The 19360-nt window shown below is 46.6% G+C and overlaps 1 protein-coding gene across 2 annotated transcripts; it reads right to left on the reverse strand.

Moving 5' to 3' along the window:
• Positions 1–60: 60 nt before the first annotated feature.
• KIAA1191 (KIAA1191 ortholog) lies at positions 61–14000 on the reverse strand. Of its 2 annotated transcripts, XM_059917753.1 has the most exons (9): positions 13814–14000; positions 12615–12727; positions 12287–12373; positions 9611–9789; positions 6543–6663; positions 4259–4383; positions 1970–2076; positions 1631–1773; positions 61–1521 (listed from the first exon to the last, which is right to left on the reverse strand). In XM_059917753.1, the coding sequence occupies exons 3-9, from the start codon at positions 12312–12314 to the stop codon at positions 1313–1315; spliced, it is 912 nt and encodes a 303-aa protein (XP_059773736.1). In that variant the 5' UTR covers positions 12315–12373; positions 12615–12727; positions 13814–14000; the 3' UTR covers positions 61–1312. The 2 variants fall into 2 exon arrangements, with proteins under 2 accessions (XP_059773736.1, XP_059773737.1); XM_059917754.1 differs by lacking the exon at positions 12287–12373 and having other exon boundaries at positions 13814–13999.
• Between the last annotated feature and the right edge of the window lie 5360 nt (positions 14001–19360).

The raw sequence follows: 19360 nt of genomic DNA on the forward strand, positions 1-19360 counted from the left end.
TGCGAGCAGGCAGAATGGAATAACTACTCTTAACAGAACCAAAAAAAAGTTCCATCGACATTTGAGAAAGTAGTAAGGATTTTTATTGTCAAAACAAGTTAAGAGATACAAGCATAACAGAAGACACAAATAAATTAACTGTTCTGATCATTTTAGACTCCAGGGCATCTCTGTGGGAAGGTCAGCTCAGCTCCTTGTGTAGACACCATACTGTCCAAAGCAAAAGACAGCAGGAATTTGAGACAGTGTTCAAGACAATGATTGAACATGTACACAGCGAGGAGAAATGAAAAGGTGGTTCCCCTCGTCCCTTTCCTCAGTGAGGTACGTGTTTATAAAGGTATGAGGCTCATTTGGGGGGAAAATGATTGCATACAGAAAATTTTTTAATTCTTCCACCTCCCAGGAAAAAATTTTTCAGGCCCTGGCCTGAACAAGAAACTCAAAATAGGGTGACACTAGTTTCATATGAACCGCAAGACTATACTCGAACTGCAGTTGCCGCCTCCTTTAAGAAAGTTTAACATCCATTTATCTATACCAAACCAGTAGACTGGATTTTCTCCCTTAGGAAGTTTTCAACCAAATGGGAGTTAAATTAATCTCACTTTAAAGTGCAACAAAGGATATGTAAGGCTAGTGTTTGTTCTGTGACACACAAAAGAGAAGCATCCCTCCAACAGCACTGGCCCAAGAGGTACTACAGTAAGAACTGGCTGCAGGACAAAGTGATCCATGAGGTCTACCAACAAGCAAGGAGATTCCGGTTTCAGCAGAAAACAGAGGGGATCCCTGCCAAGGCTGGCTCCTAACTATACCCAGATCTCAAACAGATCCTGGGTCCCCATAACTGACAAGGCTGGAGCACACAGTGCCAGCACAGCCAAGAGGGCCAAAGTCGTCTAAACTAGTCAGTGAATGCCTCTACGCCATGATTTGTCCATGCGCACATGGACAGTGGTAAAGGAATCAAGAAGCCTTGGTTTTGGAACAACACAAACATTATTTACCTAGTAAGTAATGATCAAAGTTCTTGTGTAGGGTAAATGATACAAAAATAGGTAATGAGGTCCCCATACATCACTGCAGAGGTTTAGTCTAACTTTAAATTAAAGCAGTACAAAATGGCTTCTTCCACACAAGGACAAGCTTTGCACTAATGTTTCTCAAAAACCAATTATGTCTCCAGCTCTAGTCTCAGTTTGAGAGATTTTTAAAAAGAGAAAACAAAACTTTTCCTATGTCAGAGCCAAGGTAAAGGGGAGCTGGGCTCAAGACATCTCTATCCAGAGTCCCTGGAACAGAAAGAGCTCTAGAAACCAGTGGGTGTGAGAACATTCAAGTCCCGCGGTTTTAGATTGTGGGCCCGCGGCAGCTGTTTCTTCCCTTCTGTCACTGGGATATCCATTTGGGGTGGCTTGAACACTGCTGGATCCTCGGCCATTCGGGTGGCCTGCGTGCGAATCAGTTCCATTGGAGAAGGCTTCTGGGCTCCTTTGTAGGCCTGGATGGCAAAACCTCCTACAGAAGTAAACCACAGAGCAAACGATTTCAAAATTAGTAAGCAGCTACCAACATACATGGTAAAATGCCCGCCACACTGCTCTCTTTTGTGAAGGGGCTGCCTTACCTGAATCAGACCTCTGGAGGGATCTTGGTCCAAAGAGGCTCCATTTATCTGCCGAGCTTCTGTCTTTCTCCCCGCTTCCAGAATCCATGGTGCTAAGACTGGGGCCAGGTAAGGCTGTGGAAGAACCAGAAGTGAACCAGCCTCTGGAAGAGAAAGAATGAAACACATGGTAACACATCCTCTTCCTACACCTGTAGAAGTGTCCCACGCCAAGACTAGGGACTGTCAGCTCCCCCTCCTGGCTCGGAAGCCACAGGCTGACCTCCCAGTGTTGGACGTGGCACTAGCTTTGCTTTAGCCCACGGCTGCTGGGGGGTGGGGGTCGCAGGAAGGGCTCACCTGGGCTTCTGCTTAGGGGACGAGTGGGGGCTGCTGCTTGGGGTGGACTGGGTGGAGGCCGGCTGCTTCTCCTCTCTTGTTATCTCTCCGCTCTGGAGCTTTAGTTTCTGCTCAGATGGGTAAGAAGAGAGGCTTTTTAAAAATCACAGCAAATACAAAACAGCTAAGTTTGGGTATAAACAACCTGGTTCACACTAACTTCAGGCAAAAGGAAACATTAATAGGTGGAATAATTTTGGATTATAGGAAGATATTCCTTTGATTCTGCCATACTAGATAGAGTTCCATCTTTTAAAAAAATGTATTCATTCTACAGCATATCTCGAACATCTCTGCGCTAATTCCACACCAGAGCTTTCGACTGTCCCACATTGACCAGCCAGTAAGTGGAGGAGCCAGAACCCCAGTGGCGGGCCTTCCTCAAGGGCCCTCTTTGCCGCTCCTACCGCGCACACCCCGCCATCCCCAGCCTCTCAGCGCCAAGACTCGGCCGCTAACCCCTCCGGCTAAACGCTCCCTCTGTGCAGCCCTTCCCTCCCATAACCAGTCACTCCGGCTGCCCTCAGCGTTGTAAACAGACATCTAACAGACAGACCAGCAGTCTAGCAGGGGAGACAAGCCTACTTCTCACTGCTCCTAGGTCAAGGCTTCCATATGGTATCCGTGCTCCGTGTCCAGTACACCAATGCTCAGCCCAGGCTATACTTCAAACAAATGACCGTGATGAATTTTCTCAACACTCAACATATCAGGTTACGTGAGCTGGCATTTCAGCCATCCTCATGTTCTACTCCTATGGCCAAGATGCAGAAGGTGGGCCAGATTCAGTTCCACCATTATATGGGGTGAACTGTGCAAATGGAATTCAGACTGATACCTACCCTGGAAAGTTCTCAGTGTCAAAGGCTGACAGTGCCCCTCTCTGGAAGGATCTGTCTTGTCTGAGAGCTTAAGCTGGACACCAAGCCAACCCTGACCCGCCACAGCAGTGGTTTTAAGTTCAGTGTGCAAACATCATCCGGGGTGCTCATTACAAAATGCAGCCATCCACAACCTCTCACATCCCTGCCCACAGGCCGCTAACCCCCAACTATTCCTCCTCCATGTATTGTATATCATGATCCTCCTTGTGAGCCCCTTCGGGAGCCAGATTCTCAGGCAACTCTGGAGTATGGAGAAAAACCAACAGGAAACAGGGCATCAGGAGACTTGATTTCAGGTACTGTGACTGGTTAAATACAAAACCCTGGACCTCAGTTTCTTCATTTATAAAACATGGATAATAGTATCTATGTCAGAGTATTAATAAGAAGATGAAGTGAGCATGAGTGCATGATAAATCTTAAAAGCACTATTAAGTATAAAGTGATATTCCCTGAAAGAAAATCATTTGAAACTATTTTATTTTATTCATACAATTATTTGGTCATTATTAACCTTACTGAAAATTCTCCATTCGTTCCAATTTTAAAAATGAAAGAGCAAAAACATCCCAATTCTATATTTATTTTAATTTTTTAAAAATTAAACATAGAGCACAACATTCCTTTCTAGCCAGCGTTACCTCTGTTGAGGTTGCCTGACTCCCATTTCTCACCCTCAGAGTCGATAACCCTGGTACACAGTGACCCACGTTGGCTTTGTTGTTGTTCATAACGTGCTCACACATATCACCTGTGTAAGCTCAGAATCTCATCTGACCCTCCGAACCAGAAGTAAGGGAAACAGTAAGCTTTACAGATGGATAAGCAGAAACTACGAGGCTAAGAGCCCGGGAGCTTTCAGCTAGAAAGTGCGACCACAAGGGGGACTAAACCTGCTCTAAATTCCTCGCTCAAGCCTCTTTCCACCACTCTCCACACCCCCAACTCGCTGAGCTGGTAACTTCAAAACCACAGCCACACCTCAAGCTGTGAATGATGAGGGTTTTGTTTTTTTAAAAGTTCCTGGGCTTCCCTGGTGGCGCAGTGGTTGAGAATCTGCCTGCCAATGCAGGGGACACGGGTTCAAGCCCTGGTCTGGGAAGATCCCACATGCCGCGGAGCAACTAGGCCCGTGAGCCACAACTACTGAGCCTGCGCGTCTGGAGCCTGTGCTCCACAACAAGAGAGGCCGTGACAGTGAGACGCCCGCGCACCACGATGAAGAGTGGCCCCCGCTCGCCACAACTAGAGAAAGTCCTCGCACAGAAACGAAGACCCAACACAGCCAAAAATAAATAAATAAAAAAAAAAAAAAAAAAAAAAAGATATAGAACTTTAAAAAAAAGTTCCTAAGAAACAAGCTTACATGGAGTGCTTCTGCCACTCGAAGGTACTTGGTCTCCTCGGTGGTGAGGCCCTTGTGGGGTGTGTAGCCAGCATCTCTCAGCCCTGCCTGTTGCTCAAAACGCTGAATGCTTTCCTGGGTCTGTTCTGGGAACAGAGGAGATGACAGTCATGCCCATCCCCCTCTCCCATCACAAACTGGGGGAGATGAACACAGATATCCACTGTTCTCCCCGAGAGCGAGAGCATACACACTGGCCATCCGGGAAGGAGAGTTCTCCCAGACAGGCATCGTAGCAGGAATTCTGAACCTCACGTGAGGCCTAAGCAGAAAGAAGCCTTCCCTTACACCAAGCTAAAGAGCAGGTTACTCCTAAAGGGACAGCCTGATAACCTCCAGGGAAACACTCCTTACCTTCCTCTCATTTATACCCTAGGACATTTTCTTTGTATTCAGAAATGCAACATGGAGAAGGCAGCTGACGTTCAGAAATAGTGCAAGTTCTCCAAATATAAAGTTTCCTCAGAGATACTCACCACCCTCTTTAAGATCTTCACCAAAGAGAAATGGGCCACATTTAGGCCAGATGGCACCAAGGTAGCAATTGGATCCAAACCAGAGAGAATGTGCCTTGAACTAACCAAGGTCTATTAATCCAATGTTTCCTGTGTGTGAAACTGCCCACCACAGTGCCTGGCACAGCAGGCAGACTCAACTCACTATCAGAGCAGTCTGACCCGATTATCTTGTCATCAATGTCAGTTGCACCTGGGAATGACTGACAGTGGAATTTTTGCTTAATCTGTACACATACTATGTAATACACCCCCATGTACAAGAATGTGGCAGCTGAGGACCAAAAGTCCAGATGCCAGATGTCCTTTATGACTTAGTCATTCCCCTTCTAAGGGACTAGTTTATTTCCAACAGAAATGGAAGCAAAGGAAACACACACACACACACACACACACACACACACACACACACACACTAAATGTATAAAGGTGTTTTCCAGTCTTGCCAGGTAGTCACTTGAAAATTTTAAAAGCAGGAAAGGATTTAATGAATATGGTACCTGGTATTTAAAATACCAGGATTTTAAATGCAGCTTTTTTTTTTAAATTTATGACTACAGCAACATGAAAAGTTCATTGTAATATTAATTGAAAAAATATTGATAGAATGGTTTGTCTATTAAATCTGCAATTATATAAAAATATGCATATATGTGGAAATGACTAAGCCAAATAAGTGAGTGATAGTAATATATACTGGGGCGCTATAATGTTTTATACTGTTAGTAAACTCTATTTTCAATAAAGAAGTTACACTGTTCTAAAAGAACAATGACTAAGCTTCCTAACACTGCCAGGACACATTCTCAAGCTTGCAAAATACAAGCAGTAGTTGCTGATTCAAACAGTGCATTTATGTGTGAATAAGAAAAAGTCCAAGTAAGAGTTTGGACTTTTGGTTCCTGGGTGAGTTCTTCAGGAATTACCCAAGACTAACTGATGCCCTCCAGAGCAGATAAACAAGGGCTTCCAACATCAAAACTGAGCCAACTAAAGAGAACCTCTACATGCCCTGCCCCTGGCAGAGGCTGCTGCTGACAAGCAGAGCTGTGTATCTAATGATTGTTAACTTCCCACTAGAAGCAACTAGAAGGGCCCTCCGGAACCAACAAGTTTAGTTAACTTGTAAGATTTTTTTTTTAAAATTCAAGCTCTCTTGTTTCCAGTCTTATCAGGACCACAAATCACACATTCTTAAGACCAAAGACACTTGAGGCACCAATCTTGCCTCAAGATCCAGAAAGAGGAACAACTTTGAGCCATTTAATTTAAAAAAATAAGCGCAGGGGCGGTGGGAGATGTCTCAGTGTGTCTCCTTCTCCAGCAGGGCTTGAGACAGTATCAGCAGCCGCTCCCGGCCACTGAGCACTGGTGCCATCTAATCCTCCCCTCCACCTGCCGGCCAGATTCCCCACCTCACGGAGGAGGAAACAGCCTCAATAGTTAAGTAACTTGCCCAAGGTCACGCTGATGGATATGGGAAAATAAGGCTGTAGCAACGAAGCATCGGGAGTGCACCTAAATCAACTGAGATGCTTAACGTTGGGCAAGTCTTCTACCTAAATGGAGCTTCAACATTGGTGATGACTCAGCAGCCAGACTGACCTCTGCCGGGCTGGGTTAGGACAGGTTAAGGCAGGTGTGTCTGCAGAACCCCCCCAGCTAGTTGTAGGAAGCCTAAATTCTTCCCACCCCCAGTTCACTCTATTCTGAGAGCGCAGAGTGCTTACTTGTGATCAGAGAACTCATGATGACATGGGTAGCTTTAGCCTTCACCACGGGGACCTTGTCCGCACCATCAATGGCCGATGGCAGGGCACGGGATGAGACGCTGGCCTCTCCTTCCTCCACCTGTTCAAGAGGGGCAAGGAGGCACCTGAGCCAGACAAGGGAGTCACACGCCTCACCTTACTCCTCTGGGAGTAATCAGATACAGGAGAAAATACGTGAAGGGGGGCTTGGTTGTCCACACCCGATTAGATATGTATTATCCATAGTGACAAAAGATATGACATTATACAAATAGCCTGTATTTATAAAAGTGGGAGAGCCAGAATTTGAAGCTCTGAGCTCTATTATCTTTCCAGACTATGTCTGTCCAAAACACACTACGCCCCTAAGGATACAGAAGAAACAACTATTACTAAGCATTGACCGTGTACCAAGCACCACGCCTGCTTTTGCTTAATTAACCACTGCATTCGCTAAGTGGTTCCCAAATTTTGCCAAGCACCAGAATCCCCTGGAGGGCTTGTTAAACAGACTGCTGGGCCCCAACCCAGAGCTGATTCAGTAGGGCTCAAGAATTTTGTTTCTAACAAATTACCAAGTGATGCTGATGCTGTTGGTCCCTGAGACCGCACTTCGAGAACCACTGCTCTAAGGGTTCAATAACGGTCTTTTAAAACAAACCAGAAAGTCTACGTAGCTCCTCAGCTTTAACATGAGAGAGCTGGAGCACGCTGCCTTCCTTAATCTAAACACCTGACACCGTGCTCAGGACTAACTGGAAGCAGAGGACTGGGTTTACTCTTTGTTCTCTACTTCTCCAAAGGAATTGAGAAGAAAGATGGTCAGAAAGGAGGGGAGTAGAAGGAAGTATTGAAATGTTGTATCCCTGTTACAAAACAGGATTTAAACTCTTCAGCTGTGACCTTACTCGAGCAAAACTTGAACCTCTGCTTTCTCACTTGGAAGACGGCTGATGGTTGGGACATGGATGCCTAGGGCATGGATGGTTAGGACAAACAAAAGAATGCATGTAATGAGTCAAGTTGAGCTCTCCTTAGAAAGGCCAGTTGTTCCAAACTGTCAGCTGTTCCAGCTGGGACACAGCAGAAAACTGGAAGCCCATTCTTTGCCTAGAGAAGCAAGCGGCAGCCTTCATAAATGAAGAGGGTGGTGGGCTGCCCTCCCAAGCGCTATCAGGAGCCTTGCTTCTTTTCTGCTCCGGTCCCTTGAGTCTGCTGCTTTGGCATCACAGGCAGGCTGCTGGGGTCCTTTCCCCCTAGTACTGCCAGTACTTTTTACACAAAATGTTTCCACCTCAACAACTGACTGGGTCAGATTTCAGTAGATAACTGATATAGGGGACTGCCCCAGAGCTGTAGGGGACACTTTCATAGCAAGGAGCGCCCTGTTCTGAGAGCTTAATGGTGGGGGGGCGGGTGCGGGGGGGACACTACACTCATTAGAAAGGAAGGATCACATACAGCTCTGCCAAGGCAAGGTAAGCCGGGAGCCGGGAGTCACAACATCAGCTCCACACCTAATATGTGCCAGGCCTTTCAGTCCTCTTTTTTTTTTTTTATAAATTTATTTACTTTATTTATTTATTTTTGGCTGCGTTGGGTCTTCATTGCTGCGCGCGGGCTCAATAGTTGTGGTGCACGGGCTTAGTTGCTCCGCGGCATGTGGGATCTTCCCGGACCAGGGCTTGAACCCGTGTCCGCTGCAATGGCAGGCGGATTCGTAACCACTGCGCCACCAGGGAAGTCCCTGCAGTCCTCTTTTATTTAATCCCCACGGCACCTCCATGACAAAGTATTTTCATCTCTGACACAGAGACACTGTGGCTCAGGGGTGAAGCCCGAGCTCACAGCTGGTGCACAGACTGTTAGGTGGCTCACACCCAGGTCTGCTTAGACAGCTGCTTACTGGTACTTGCTGTCAGGACCTAGCTGTCACACAGCTCAAAGTGCAGCGAAACTATAGCTGCAGCTTAAAAGGATTCAACTGAACTGGGTGGGCCTAGCTTATTCAGGCAACAGGACCACCTTTCTGGCATTCTTAGTGGTTGGAAAGTCAGAGGCAAGAGGGACACAGTCCCTGCAGTCAGGAAGCACAGGCTTCAGAAACAAGCCTGCAACAAGCGTGTCAGAACCCCTGAAGCCCAACTGCACAAAATGGCTGTAGAGCAGATCAGTGTGTAACGAGGTACGTGTGTGCATGTCAGGAGGGCCTTACAAAGGAGGCAGCTCTCACATAGGATGGTAGTGGGGAAGGGCATCTGAGGCAGGAGGAACAGCATGAGGAAAAGCAGAGCATATGTTCAGGAAAGAGCCAATTTCTAATCACTCAATGAGCATCTTTTTGCAATCTACTTTATGCCAAGTCCTCTGCTAGATACTGTAGATGGAGTACGAATCAGACATGGCCCCTGCCCCCAGGAAGCTAATGGAGGGCGATGAAGTAACACAGGGATTGTAACAGGGATCCACAGTACACTGGAGACCTCAAAAGGAGGGGTGATAGTCTTATTGGGAGGATGGAGGAAAATCACAGAAGAGATGGTTGAACTAAGACTTAAAGGATGCCATTTGTCAGGCAGATGAAGTACGAGGATAGGATGGGGACTGTGAACATTCCAGGCAATCGGAGCAGCGAGAAGCAAAGACTTAGAGGCCTCAAATACCCTATTAAGTACAAGAAATCTTACTTGCATGGTTGGATCACGGGGGGTGGGGGTGGATTCGGAGGGGAGGGAGCGCAGACAGGACCTGGACCATGCAGAGCCAGACTAAGACTAAGGAGCTTGGATTTAATAGTGTGGAAACGAGGGTGGGGAGGACGGGGAGGAGAGGGGATGCGGAGGTTGTGTTTCAGGTAGAAGACACAGCCGTTCTAGTTTTGAATTAAAAAGGAAAAAAGGCCTACCAACTCTACAGAAAACATAACATATATAGGGATTGGTGGCTGCCCAATGCTATGGGTGTCAGGAGCCGCTGACCGCTTCTGGAGCAGAGGAAGGAGAACGAAGGGGTTGGGCCTGCCAACAGCAGTCAGCGGGGTCAGATACCTTGGCGAGGTGCTGATACTTGCGCTCTGGAATCACTGGCTTCCAGGGGATGCTGCCCATGTCCGATGGAGGAGGAGTCATGGGCGTAGGGTCCTCGAGGGCATCATCATAGCTGAATGCCCGGCGGTACATCCCGATGGGCAGGGACATCTTGCCTAGAGGCCCACTAGGCTCAAGAGCTAAGAACAGACACACCTGTCAGGATGGGTTCATCAGCTGAACATACCAGTAGCTTTAAATTAATCTGTAGGCAGGAAAGCTCTGAAACACTCTTATTCTGGAACAGAGCAAGAATAGCTCTGGAAGGGCTAATCCAGTCAAGGTAAGGTAACTACAAATTCCTTCCTCTCTGCCTGACACTGGATTCTCCACTTAACCCACACAGCAGCCCTAATCCATTTTTATGGATTAGGAAAGCAAAGTTCAATTTCAATTTACCTGAGCAAGGTCACATAACTTCAAAGTGCAGTAAGGAATCAAAACCCAAACCAATCTGATTTCAAAGCTTGTATTCTTTAGGCCACAGAAGCCCGTGGCAATCCCAAGACTCTCAACTCAGGCAAAACTGAGGATATGCAGTCTTGGGAATTCCCTGGCAGTCTACTGGTTAGGACTCCACGCTTTCACTGCTGAGGGCCAGGGTTCAATCCCTGGTTGGGGGAACTAAAATCCCACAAGCCTCATAGCCAAAAAAAAAAAAAAAAACCATGAAATCTTGTTCCCAGTTTATACATGAGGAAATGAAGGCCCAGAGGTGGCAAATCCTCTGTCTTTACTACCTCACCTAAGAAAACAAGAGCACCATGACAAGAAATATGTCAAATAATATGCTGTCCAGCAGCATCTAGAACAGTTTCGAATGTTCTATATGACTTAAACGGCAGAGCCAATTTCCATCACAGAAGCTACTGACAAGGGTTCTCACAAAGCACTGCCAGCTGATCCTGCCATTCCTGTCCACCGGAACGGACTGGCGGAATGCCCCAGTGACGCAGGCTCCCCACCTCAAGGGCACACTCAGCTCTGCCAGACCAGGGAGCAAAGTGCATTTTGTTTGTTTGCTGATCCTTTCAGAGCAGAACTAACGTCCAGATCCTGCCTTCAGTGTGACATTATCCTGTTGCTATAATTACACAATCACACTCTCCAAGACATCAACCTGTTTGGCAAGAAGTCCAAAACCAGCAAACACATTCCATGTAAACAACAAGAGGGCCAAGCAGTTACCATTATTATTATGATTAATAACAATTACTAACAAATCCATAGAAACAGAAAGAGGATTAGTAGTTGCCAGGACCTGGGGGGAGGGAGGAGCCACAGGAGTGACTACTAAAGGGACAAGGTTTTCTTTTGGGGGTGAGGAAGATGTTCTGGAATTAGACAGTGGTGATGGTTGCACAACCTTGTGAATATACTAAAAATCACTATACTGTTCATTTTAAATGGCTGAATTGTATGGTATGTGAATTATCTCAATTAAAACAAACACACAAGCAAATAATAATTACCAAGTACCCTTCCTTGCCAGGAACTTACATCCCTCATCTTTCCTAATCCTCATTAAGCAGATATTCTTCCCATTTTCCAGCTCAGGAAACTGAGGCATAGATCTTAAGCAACACCCCGCTAGCAAGTGTGAGGTCAGGGCTGGAACACAGATCTCACCCAGCTCTCACACCCTCCACGCAACACTCCATGCTCCCCACACTACAAGCATTAACCTAACGCATGCAACCCTGCGGCCAGGATGCTTACAGGGAGCTTACGGGCATCACGACGACAATGAAAGACAAACTAAAACACAAGTTGATGAAGTTAGAGACTAGAGATGGATCCTGATTGGGAGACAGAAGGGAGACTCCTACGACTCCACTTAATTTGGGAGCAATTTCAAAAACATCTTAAAGACTCATCCCAAGAGCCATCCCAATAGCCTTCCTAAGAATAATAATAAAGTCAGCTAATATTTACTAAGAGATAAAGTCCCACAAATAGAGACCAAAAAATTTTCTGGGCAGTAAATGTATATTCATCGTTAACTTTTAACTCACATTTTCATGTATTTTATGTTTGATCTTCACAGCAAACCTGAGAGACAGGCACTATCATCTATACTTTACTGAGAATCAAAAATTGAGCGATTCAGATTTTAAAAATCACTAGCCCTTCCCACTAAAACAGTCCAAGGAGGAATCAACGACTTCACTAACCCAGAAATTATCGCCCTGTACAGACCCAGGACTCACTAAATGTTGCAGTGAGCATTTTCATGACTAAGTTCAATGTGCCTTGAAATCAGGCTGGTGCCTTTTTGCCGAAACTTTCATTCCTTCCACCCTCCTATCTCCTCCTCACAGAAAAAGGGGGTGAGTTTAATCATTTTGGTTTAAGAACTACGCAGCTTATTCTAAATTTTTATTTGATACATAGGAAAGTGACAAATCTGTCATACCCTTAAGTGAAATAACTGTTCTCTTTCAAGTTAGATTTTTGGGTTCACACCCTGGCTGGGTGGTTAATAAGATAATATTTAAATGATGCCAATCTATTAAGTCTAAATACTCTCTTGATGGCAAAGAGTTACTATTAATATGTGGTTCAGAAAAAGTAGTTTCTGTCTAGCTTAAAATGTTAAGGGCAAAACATAACTTTACCAAAAAGAATTAAGTTTACCAGGCACTTCTGGTTGTCTCGAAGCCATTGAAAGACTGGGATCCAGGTGCTTTTCCTATACAGAATTCAGAGCTGAGTCCCTGCCACCTAATAAAAACAACAAAGGGCATTTTCTTACAGTGAACACCAAAGAATAGCTCCAATGCTGTTCTTTTGACAGGCACACAGTTTTATGGCTTGGTTACAAGGTTGAAACACGCACAAAACAGGGACAAACATGCCGAGGGAGAAAAAACAGGATAAAGTCAAAGGTCTCACTGTACCTGTCACTGATCTTAACACCTGTGATATGACAAAGACACCATACACAGTGAAAAGGTTACCTTACCAGAGTGAAATGATGTGACGATTATGCTGACAGACAGATATTAATGAGGAACATTGTTCAGCTGCTGCAAGTTAGCAAAGCTGCTCGGGAAGAGTCCATCCATTCCAGAGGTTCTGAGAACAACAAACAACCAGCATTGGCACAGCCCTTCAGAGTCTGCTAAACACCTTCCTGTATTTTCATGTATTTCCTGTAACAACCTTGCAAGAGATACTATACTCATTTCGTTTCTAAATAAGTTAGGGCTCAGCATCCACATAACCTGACCCACAGCAAGGGACTAGGGAACCACAGTGGGTAAATTCATTCCTTGCTGCTAGTATTGACTGATATTCATAAGGGTTTTGTACAACACTTATCTTGTGTTTTAATCCTTGCAGCAACCCTTGCAAAGCAGGCATTGTTTATCCCCAATTTAAAGAAAAGGAAACTAAAAAGCAGAAGTGATTTGTCCAAGGTTACAGACAAGTGGCCCATCTGTAAGGCAGGTAGTTTCATCTCCATTTTACAGGGTAGTTCAAACAAAGCTCCGAGAAAGCCAAGTTACTTGCTTTTCAGCTTGCTACACTCCCCCCTCTATCCTGATGAAGCTCAGAAGGCAAAATCGTTAGGTCCTCATTAAAGAGTATAGCAGAAACCAAAGTCGGCCATCCTCGGGGTCCAGGCAGCATTCCGGCCCGACACCTCCCCTTCCACTTCCCAGGGCCCGTCCCCTCCCCCCTCCCCCGCAGAGCTCTGACTTCTCCTTCACAAGATACAGGACAATGCCACCAGGATGTGAAACGCCTGGGCTGACTCAACCGCCTCTTCCACCCGGCGAGGTTAAGAAAAATTAAGGCGATTAGGGCCAGGGCCTGGCACAAGCCGAAAGTTCCCCGGGGCAAGGCAAGTAGGAGGCTTGGGAGGTAAGGGCGAGAAATGGAGGGTCCAGGACAAGGCCGGCCTGGTAAAGTAGAGGCGAAGCCCAGTGCCGGGGCTGCGGGGCCATCATCACAGAGAAACCCCACGGGGGGACCCCAGAAGGCGGGGCGAGAGATGCACGGAGCGGTCCGGCAAAGATCTCAGCCTGAGTAAGGGGAGAGGAGAGAGGCACCACGAGGGCCCGGGCCAGGGCCTCGGTGGAGGGGACGGGGGCACGCCCCTCCTCACCGGCGGAGGACCGAGCCCCAAGGAGGGTCCGGTCTGGCTCATCTGGTTACCTGTTTTTCCGCCGCCGCGGAGCCGCCTGCGGCCCGAGCTCCGGCACTAAAGAGGCTCCGAGGACCCACGTCTCTCGAGAGGCTGTGGCGCACTCGGGACCCAAGCCATGGTGTGAGCGGCGCTGTGCCCGTGGCGACACAGAAGGCCCCAGACACCAAAGAGGGAGGGACCACAGGCTGCCGGCCCACAGCCTTCCCGATAAAGTCTCCAGAGGCCTAGTCATTTCACGCGAGATTTGTCAGGGCGGTGGGCTCTGTGCATGCTGGGAGTTGTAGTCCATGGTCGGGAAAGCCCCAGGATCTTAGCTGCATTGCAGGATCTTAGCTGCATTGCAGGATCTTAGCTGCATTGCAGGATCTTAGCTGCACTGGGGCCAGAGCTCCGTGTGTGGAAACTGCCATCTCCCAGACGAAAAGCTACCCTTGACTAGCATTCTATGCCTGGGTCTGTGACAGGCTGAGGGCAGATGGAGGTGGCATAGTAAAGTGACACCCTCAAACCCGTTTCACAGAGGGGAAGTGGAGGCTCGGAGAGATGCGAAGGAACTTTGACTAAGAAGAGATGAAGTGAGCAGGGACCCTCTTCCAGGAACAGCTGGGTTAGGCAGGGTTCATACTAGTAACAGAACCAAAAGGGGAAGCAAATAGCACCTGCCTCTGCTAGGTAAGGTGGTCGTAACATTATTTCCCTTTTACACTAAGGAATGTGACACTTGGAGAGGTGCCAGCTCAACTGTCATACCCTGAAGACTTCTTTTTTCCTTAAAGGGTTTACAAATATGACAAAGCAATAAAGTTGAGGAAGTAAACGAAGTTGAAAAACAATCTACCCACATGTCCAAAGCTTGCCATCAAGGCTCATTTCAAGAGGGCTATAGGGGCTTGGGGCTGGGTTTGACTTTTAGATTTCAGCATTTAACCATTGGCCAGGCCTACTGGCAGGACTGAGAGGCGTTCTTCATGCACCTTTAAACTTGAATATGCCAGTAATTAGAGTCTTTCCTAAATTCTGTGATTAGCTTATAAATAGCACAATTACATTGCAGTGTGATTTTTTTTTTTTCGTGTTAAAAGTGTTACTTTGAGGCTTCCCTGGTGGCACAGTGGTTAAGAATCCGCCTGCCAATGCAGGGGACATGGGTTCAAGCCCTGGTCCGGGAATATCCCACATGCTGCGGAGCAAATAAGTCCATGTGCCACAACTACTGAGCCTGCACTCTAGAGCCCGTGTGCCACAACTACTGAAGCCTGCGCACATAGAGCCCGTGCTCCGCAACAAGAGAAGCCACTGCAATGAGAAGCCGGCGCACCACAACAAAGAGTAGCCCCTGCTTGCCGTAACTAGAGAAAGCCCGCATGCAGCAACGAAGACCCAACACAGCCAAAAATTAATTAATTAATTAATTAAAATAGATTCTCAAAAAAAAAAGCGTTACTTTATAAATTTGGAACTTTTAAAATATGCCATAATTTTTGCCTTCTGTGGGAACAAAGCTGACACCTTGCCCTCCTCCATCACAAGGAAGGCATACACATCACATCTTAGTCAGAAGGGGAGGAAAGAGCACTTTGCACCTTTATATAAATTGCAAGACAGGATCACCTTGTTTCAGTCTTATCCCCAAATTAATGAAAACTGAAGCCTTTCCTGGAAGTTACTGACTCTAACTAAGACAACTTTATCCCTGACTCTTGTGATACTGATGTCTGAAGCTGTGACATGATGTTGGCAGATAGTAGCCGTTTGAGAAAATTGCTGTTTTCCCCAAAGAGCAGACTAGCTATAAACTTTTAGCCTTTGCAAGCTTACAGGGGTTTCCTCTTTAAATGGGTGTTGTATTTTTTATTTGGGGAGCTTATTCTTCTAAAGCCTGGACTTCCTTCGAAGCCTTCTTTGTAAGTAAACTACTTTTCTAAATGGTCTGGTTGCATAGCTAAAAAGGATTCAGTCGCAGCTGAATCCATGAGGCCCAAGAAGGGCACCTTCAGAGCTGTTTGATCTCAGGCCCTTTTTCTCAGCTCCGGGGGTGGATCTCTTGTGGCAATAGAGGTTCCCCTCCACTGCCTTTTCTGTGCTTTTTTTCTGACGCTGGTTCTTTTTCTTTCTTTCTTTGTTTTAAAGTCTTTATTGCATTTGTTACAATATTGCTTCTGTTTTATGTTTTGGTTTTTTGGCCACAAGGCATGTGGGATCTTAGCTCCCTGACCAGGGATCAAACCCACACCCCCTGCACTGGAAGGTGAAGTCTTAACCACTGGACCGCCAGGGAAGTCCCTCTGGTTTTGGTTCTTAGCCAAGCCTACTTTTAATTGTCACAGCCACTTTATTTCCCCAAGAGTGGCAGCATCCTTGGGTGGTTGGTCTTTGAGTTCTGATTGTTGGTTCTTATCTAGGGTCAGACAACAGTCAAGGGTCTCTGTGTGGCTGACCAGGGAATCTGGTTGCCTTTTTATGTACGTTTACAACATACACTTACCACAAAACTAATTTTCTTTTTAATTAATTAATTAATTAATTAATTAATTATTTTTTGGGGGGGCTGCATTGGGTCTTCGTTGCTGTGCACGGGCTTTCTCTAGTTGCTGCGAGTGAGGGCTACTCTTCATTGCGGTGTGCAGGCTTCTCATTGCAGTGGCTTCTCTTATTGTGGAGCACGGTCTCTAGGCGCGTGGACTCAGTAGTTGTGGCGCACGGGCTTAGTTGCTCTGCAGCATGTGGGATCTTCCCGGACCAGGGCTCGAACCCGTGTCCCCCGCATGGGCAGGAGGATTCTTAACCACTGTACCATCAAGGAAGTCCCGAAACTAATTTTCTAAATACTTTTGACTCGGAATTTTCTTTTTGCACCTCCTTGGGCACTTCATACTTTAATAAACTTGGAGTCTCTGAAATTGACCAGAATCTCTCTTACATCCACCCAGGATGCCCCAAATCATCCTGCATTTCTACTTCATGGGGGACGGGCAGAGAGTGGGACCAGACTCTGCCCACCTGCCTTTCTCTAGACATCTGCGCTCTCTGGCCAGTACAAGCCCTCAGAAAGGTCCACTCCCTAGATAGACCTGCCAACATTCTCACGACCCATCAGCGGACTGAAACTTGGTCACTGGGATGGTAGCAAGTGGGGCATTTGCATTTCTGGGATCTCTAGACTTGGAACTCTGGAAACCTGCCGCCTATAATATCACAGATAAGGCATTCCACCTAGCAGTGCTTAGGCATTGTCCATTTCCATTGCCCATTTCGCAGCAGAGGAAACTAACACTCTCAAAGGAACTTTGGATAAGATACCTCAGCCAGGAAGTGGCAGAGTTGAAATTCAAGACCAGGGCTGAGTGCCCAGCTGACAGTTTCTCTGCTGGCTGTCCTTGGCCTCAGCTCCTCCACTTTAACGTACCTGGGGCAAGAGGGTTGAAGGCACATTCCCAAGGAAGAAACAACAAGCAGTAACACCGCCCTCTAGTGGTGAGGGGTAAAGATTTCACTGAAAAAAATAAGGATGCTTGGTCAGCTGTCAGACTGTCCTTAGAGACCAACTTCTCTCGCCTAATATCACAGATGAAGCAACTAAGGTGCAGAGAACAGAAGGAACCCGGCCACTGTCACAAAGTTAGTCCGGGGCAGTTGGTTAGCTAGAAAATGTGTTCTTGTGTCTTACTTTGTGTCAGGTGCTATGCGTGGTACTCAGGATACACTGGGGAGGGTTCCTGGCTGTTATAGGCTGACCTGTGTCCTCCCAAAATTCATGTGATGAAATCCCAAACCCCAGTGCCTCAGAACTTAACAGTATTTGTAGATAAGGGCTGTAAAGGGGTGATTAGGTTAAAATAAGGCTGGTGTCCTTATAAGAAGAGGAAGAGGCCCAGAGTTACACAAGCACAGGGAAAGGCCATGTGAGGATACAGTGAGAGGTGGCAATTTGCAAGCCAAGAAGAGAGGCTGCAAAAGAAACCAAACCTGCCGGTACCTTGATCTTGGACCTCTAGCCTCCAGAACTGTGAGAAAATTAATTTCTGTTGTTTAAGCCACCCACTCTGTGATACTTTGTTATGGCAGCCCTACCAAACTAATACGAGGAGACAGACAACAAATGAAAGATTATGAATAATTAAAAGTCATATATCAGGAAGCAATAGCACCAGGTGCTATGTAATAGGGGGACTGACTCTGGAACATCAGGGGAGAGTGCCCAGAGAAATCTGAGTTACAGAGGCAAGGAAGTAGGTGGAAGAGGGTGCTCCACGTGGGGCACCAAAGCAAGGGTGAAGGCCCAGAGGCAGGAGAAAGCTTGTGTCTGAGGACAATTGGAGGGTGGGGAGCAATTAGCAGAGTCCTTGAGGTGGCAGAGCCCCCACCAGCTCAAGGTTTATAGGCTAAGGTATGGATTTTTGTCTTTCCCCTGAGAGCCATGGGGGTGAGGGGCCACCTGGAAGTGGACATAGTGTAAACAAGTCCACAGTCGGCCTTGGGTGGGGAGGGGAGGAGAGGGGAGAGTTAGAAAGGTTAGTTGCAACGGGGCCTGGGGTGATTTTGTTAAGCTAGGTTTTATTAGGCTCTGTTGGGGTTTATCTGGACGGCAGTTTGAGCACATTTAAATGCATTTGGGAAGAATCAGCAGAGAGGGAAGTGTGCAAGATGCAGGTGAGTAAGGGGTTAAGAGCCCTGAGATGCAGGAAGGGGCACCTGGCATTTGATCAACTACCTAGGACATACAGGCTTTTCAGGGACCCAAAAAACATCTTTGAACGCTAAAAGTTAAATGATTGGCTCCAAGATTTTTTTAAAACTGCAGAATCAAAACTAATATGTTTAATTAAATGTCCGCACAACAGAGTATTACATCAACTTCCTTTATGATAATATTTAACTCTCATAAAGATGGCGTTGCATTTGAAAACAAATTGAGAGCTAGATTTTTCTCACCTTGAAAAATACTCCCAATGAGCACCTTAGTGCTCCCCAAAAAAACAAAAAAAAACAAAAACATAGTCAATCACAAATTAGACAAGTTGCAACTTCCCTGGTGGCACAGTGGTTAAGAATCCGCCTGCCAATGCAGGAGACACGGGTTCGAGCCCCAGTCCAGGAAGATCCCACATGCCTCGGAGCAACTAAGCCCGTGTGCCACAACTACTGAGCCCGCACACCACAACTACTGAAGCCCGCACACCTAGAGCCCGTGCTCCTCAATAAGAGAAGTCACCGCAATGAGAAGCCCGCGCGCCACAACAAGGAGTAGCCCCCACTCGCCGCAACTAGAGAAAGCCTGCACGCAGCAATGAAGACCCAACGCAGCCAAAAATAAATAAATAAAATAAATAAATTTATTTTAAAAAATTAGACAAGTTATCTGTAGCTAAGTAATTTTTTTTTAATTTTTTTATTTTTAAAATTTATTTATTTATATTTTTGGCTGTGTTGGGTCTTCGTTTCTGTGAGAGGGCTTTCTCTAGTTGTGGCAAGCAGGGGCCACTCTTCATCGCGGTGCGCAGGCCTCTCACTATCGCGGCCTCTCTTGTTGCGGAGCACAGGCTCCAGACACGCAG

This window comes from Balaenoptera ricei, chromosome 3 (genome assembly GCF_028023285.1).
Source record: "Balaenoptera ricei isolate mBalRic1 chromosome 3, mBalRic1.hap2, whole genome shotgun sequence".
Taxonomy (NCBI): Eukaryota; Metazoa; Chordata; class Mammalia; order Artiodactyla; family Balaenopteridae; genus Balaenoptera; species Balaenoptera ricei.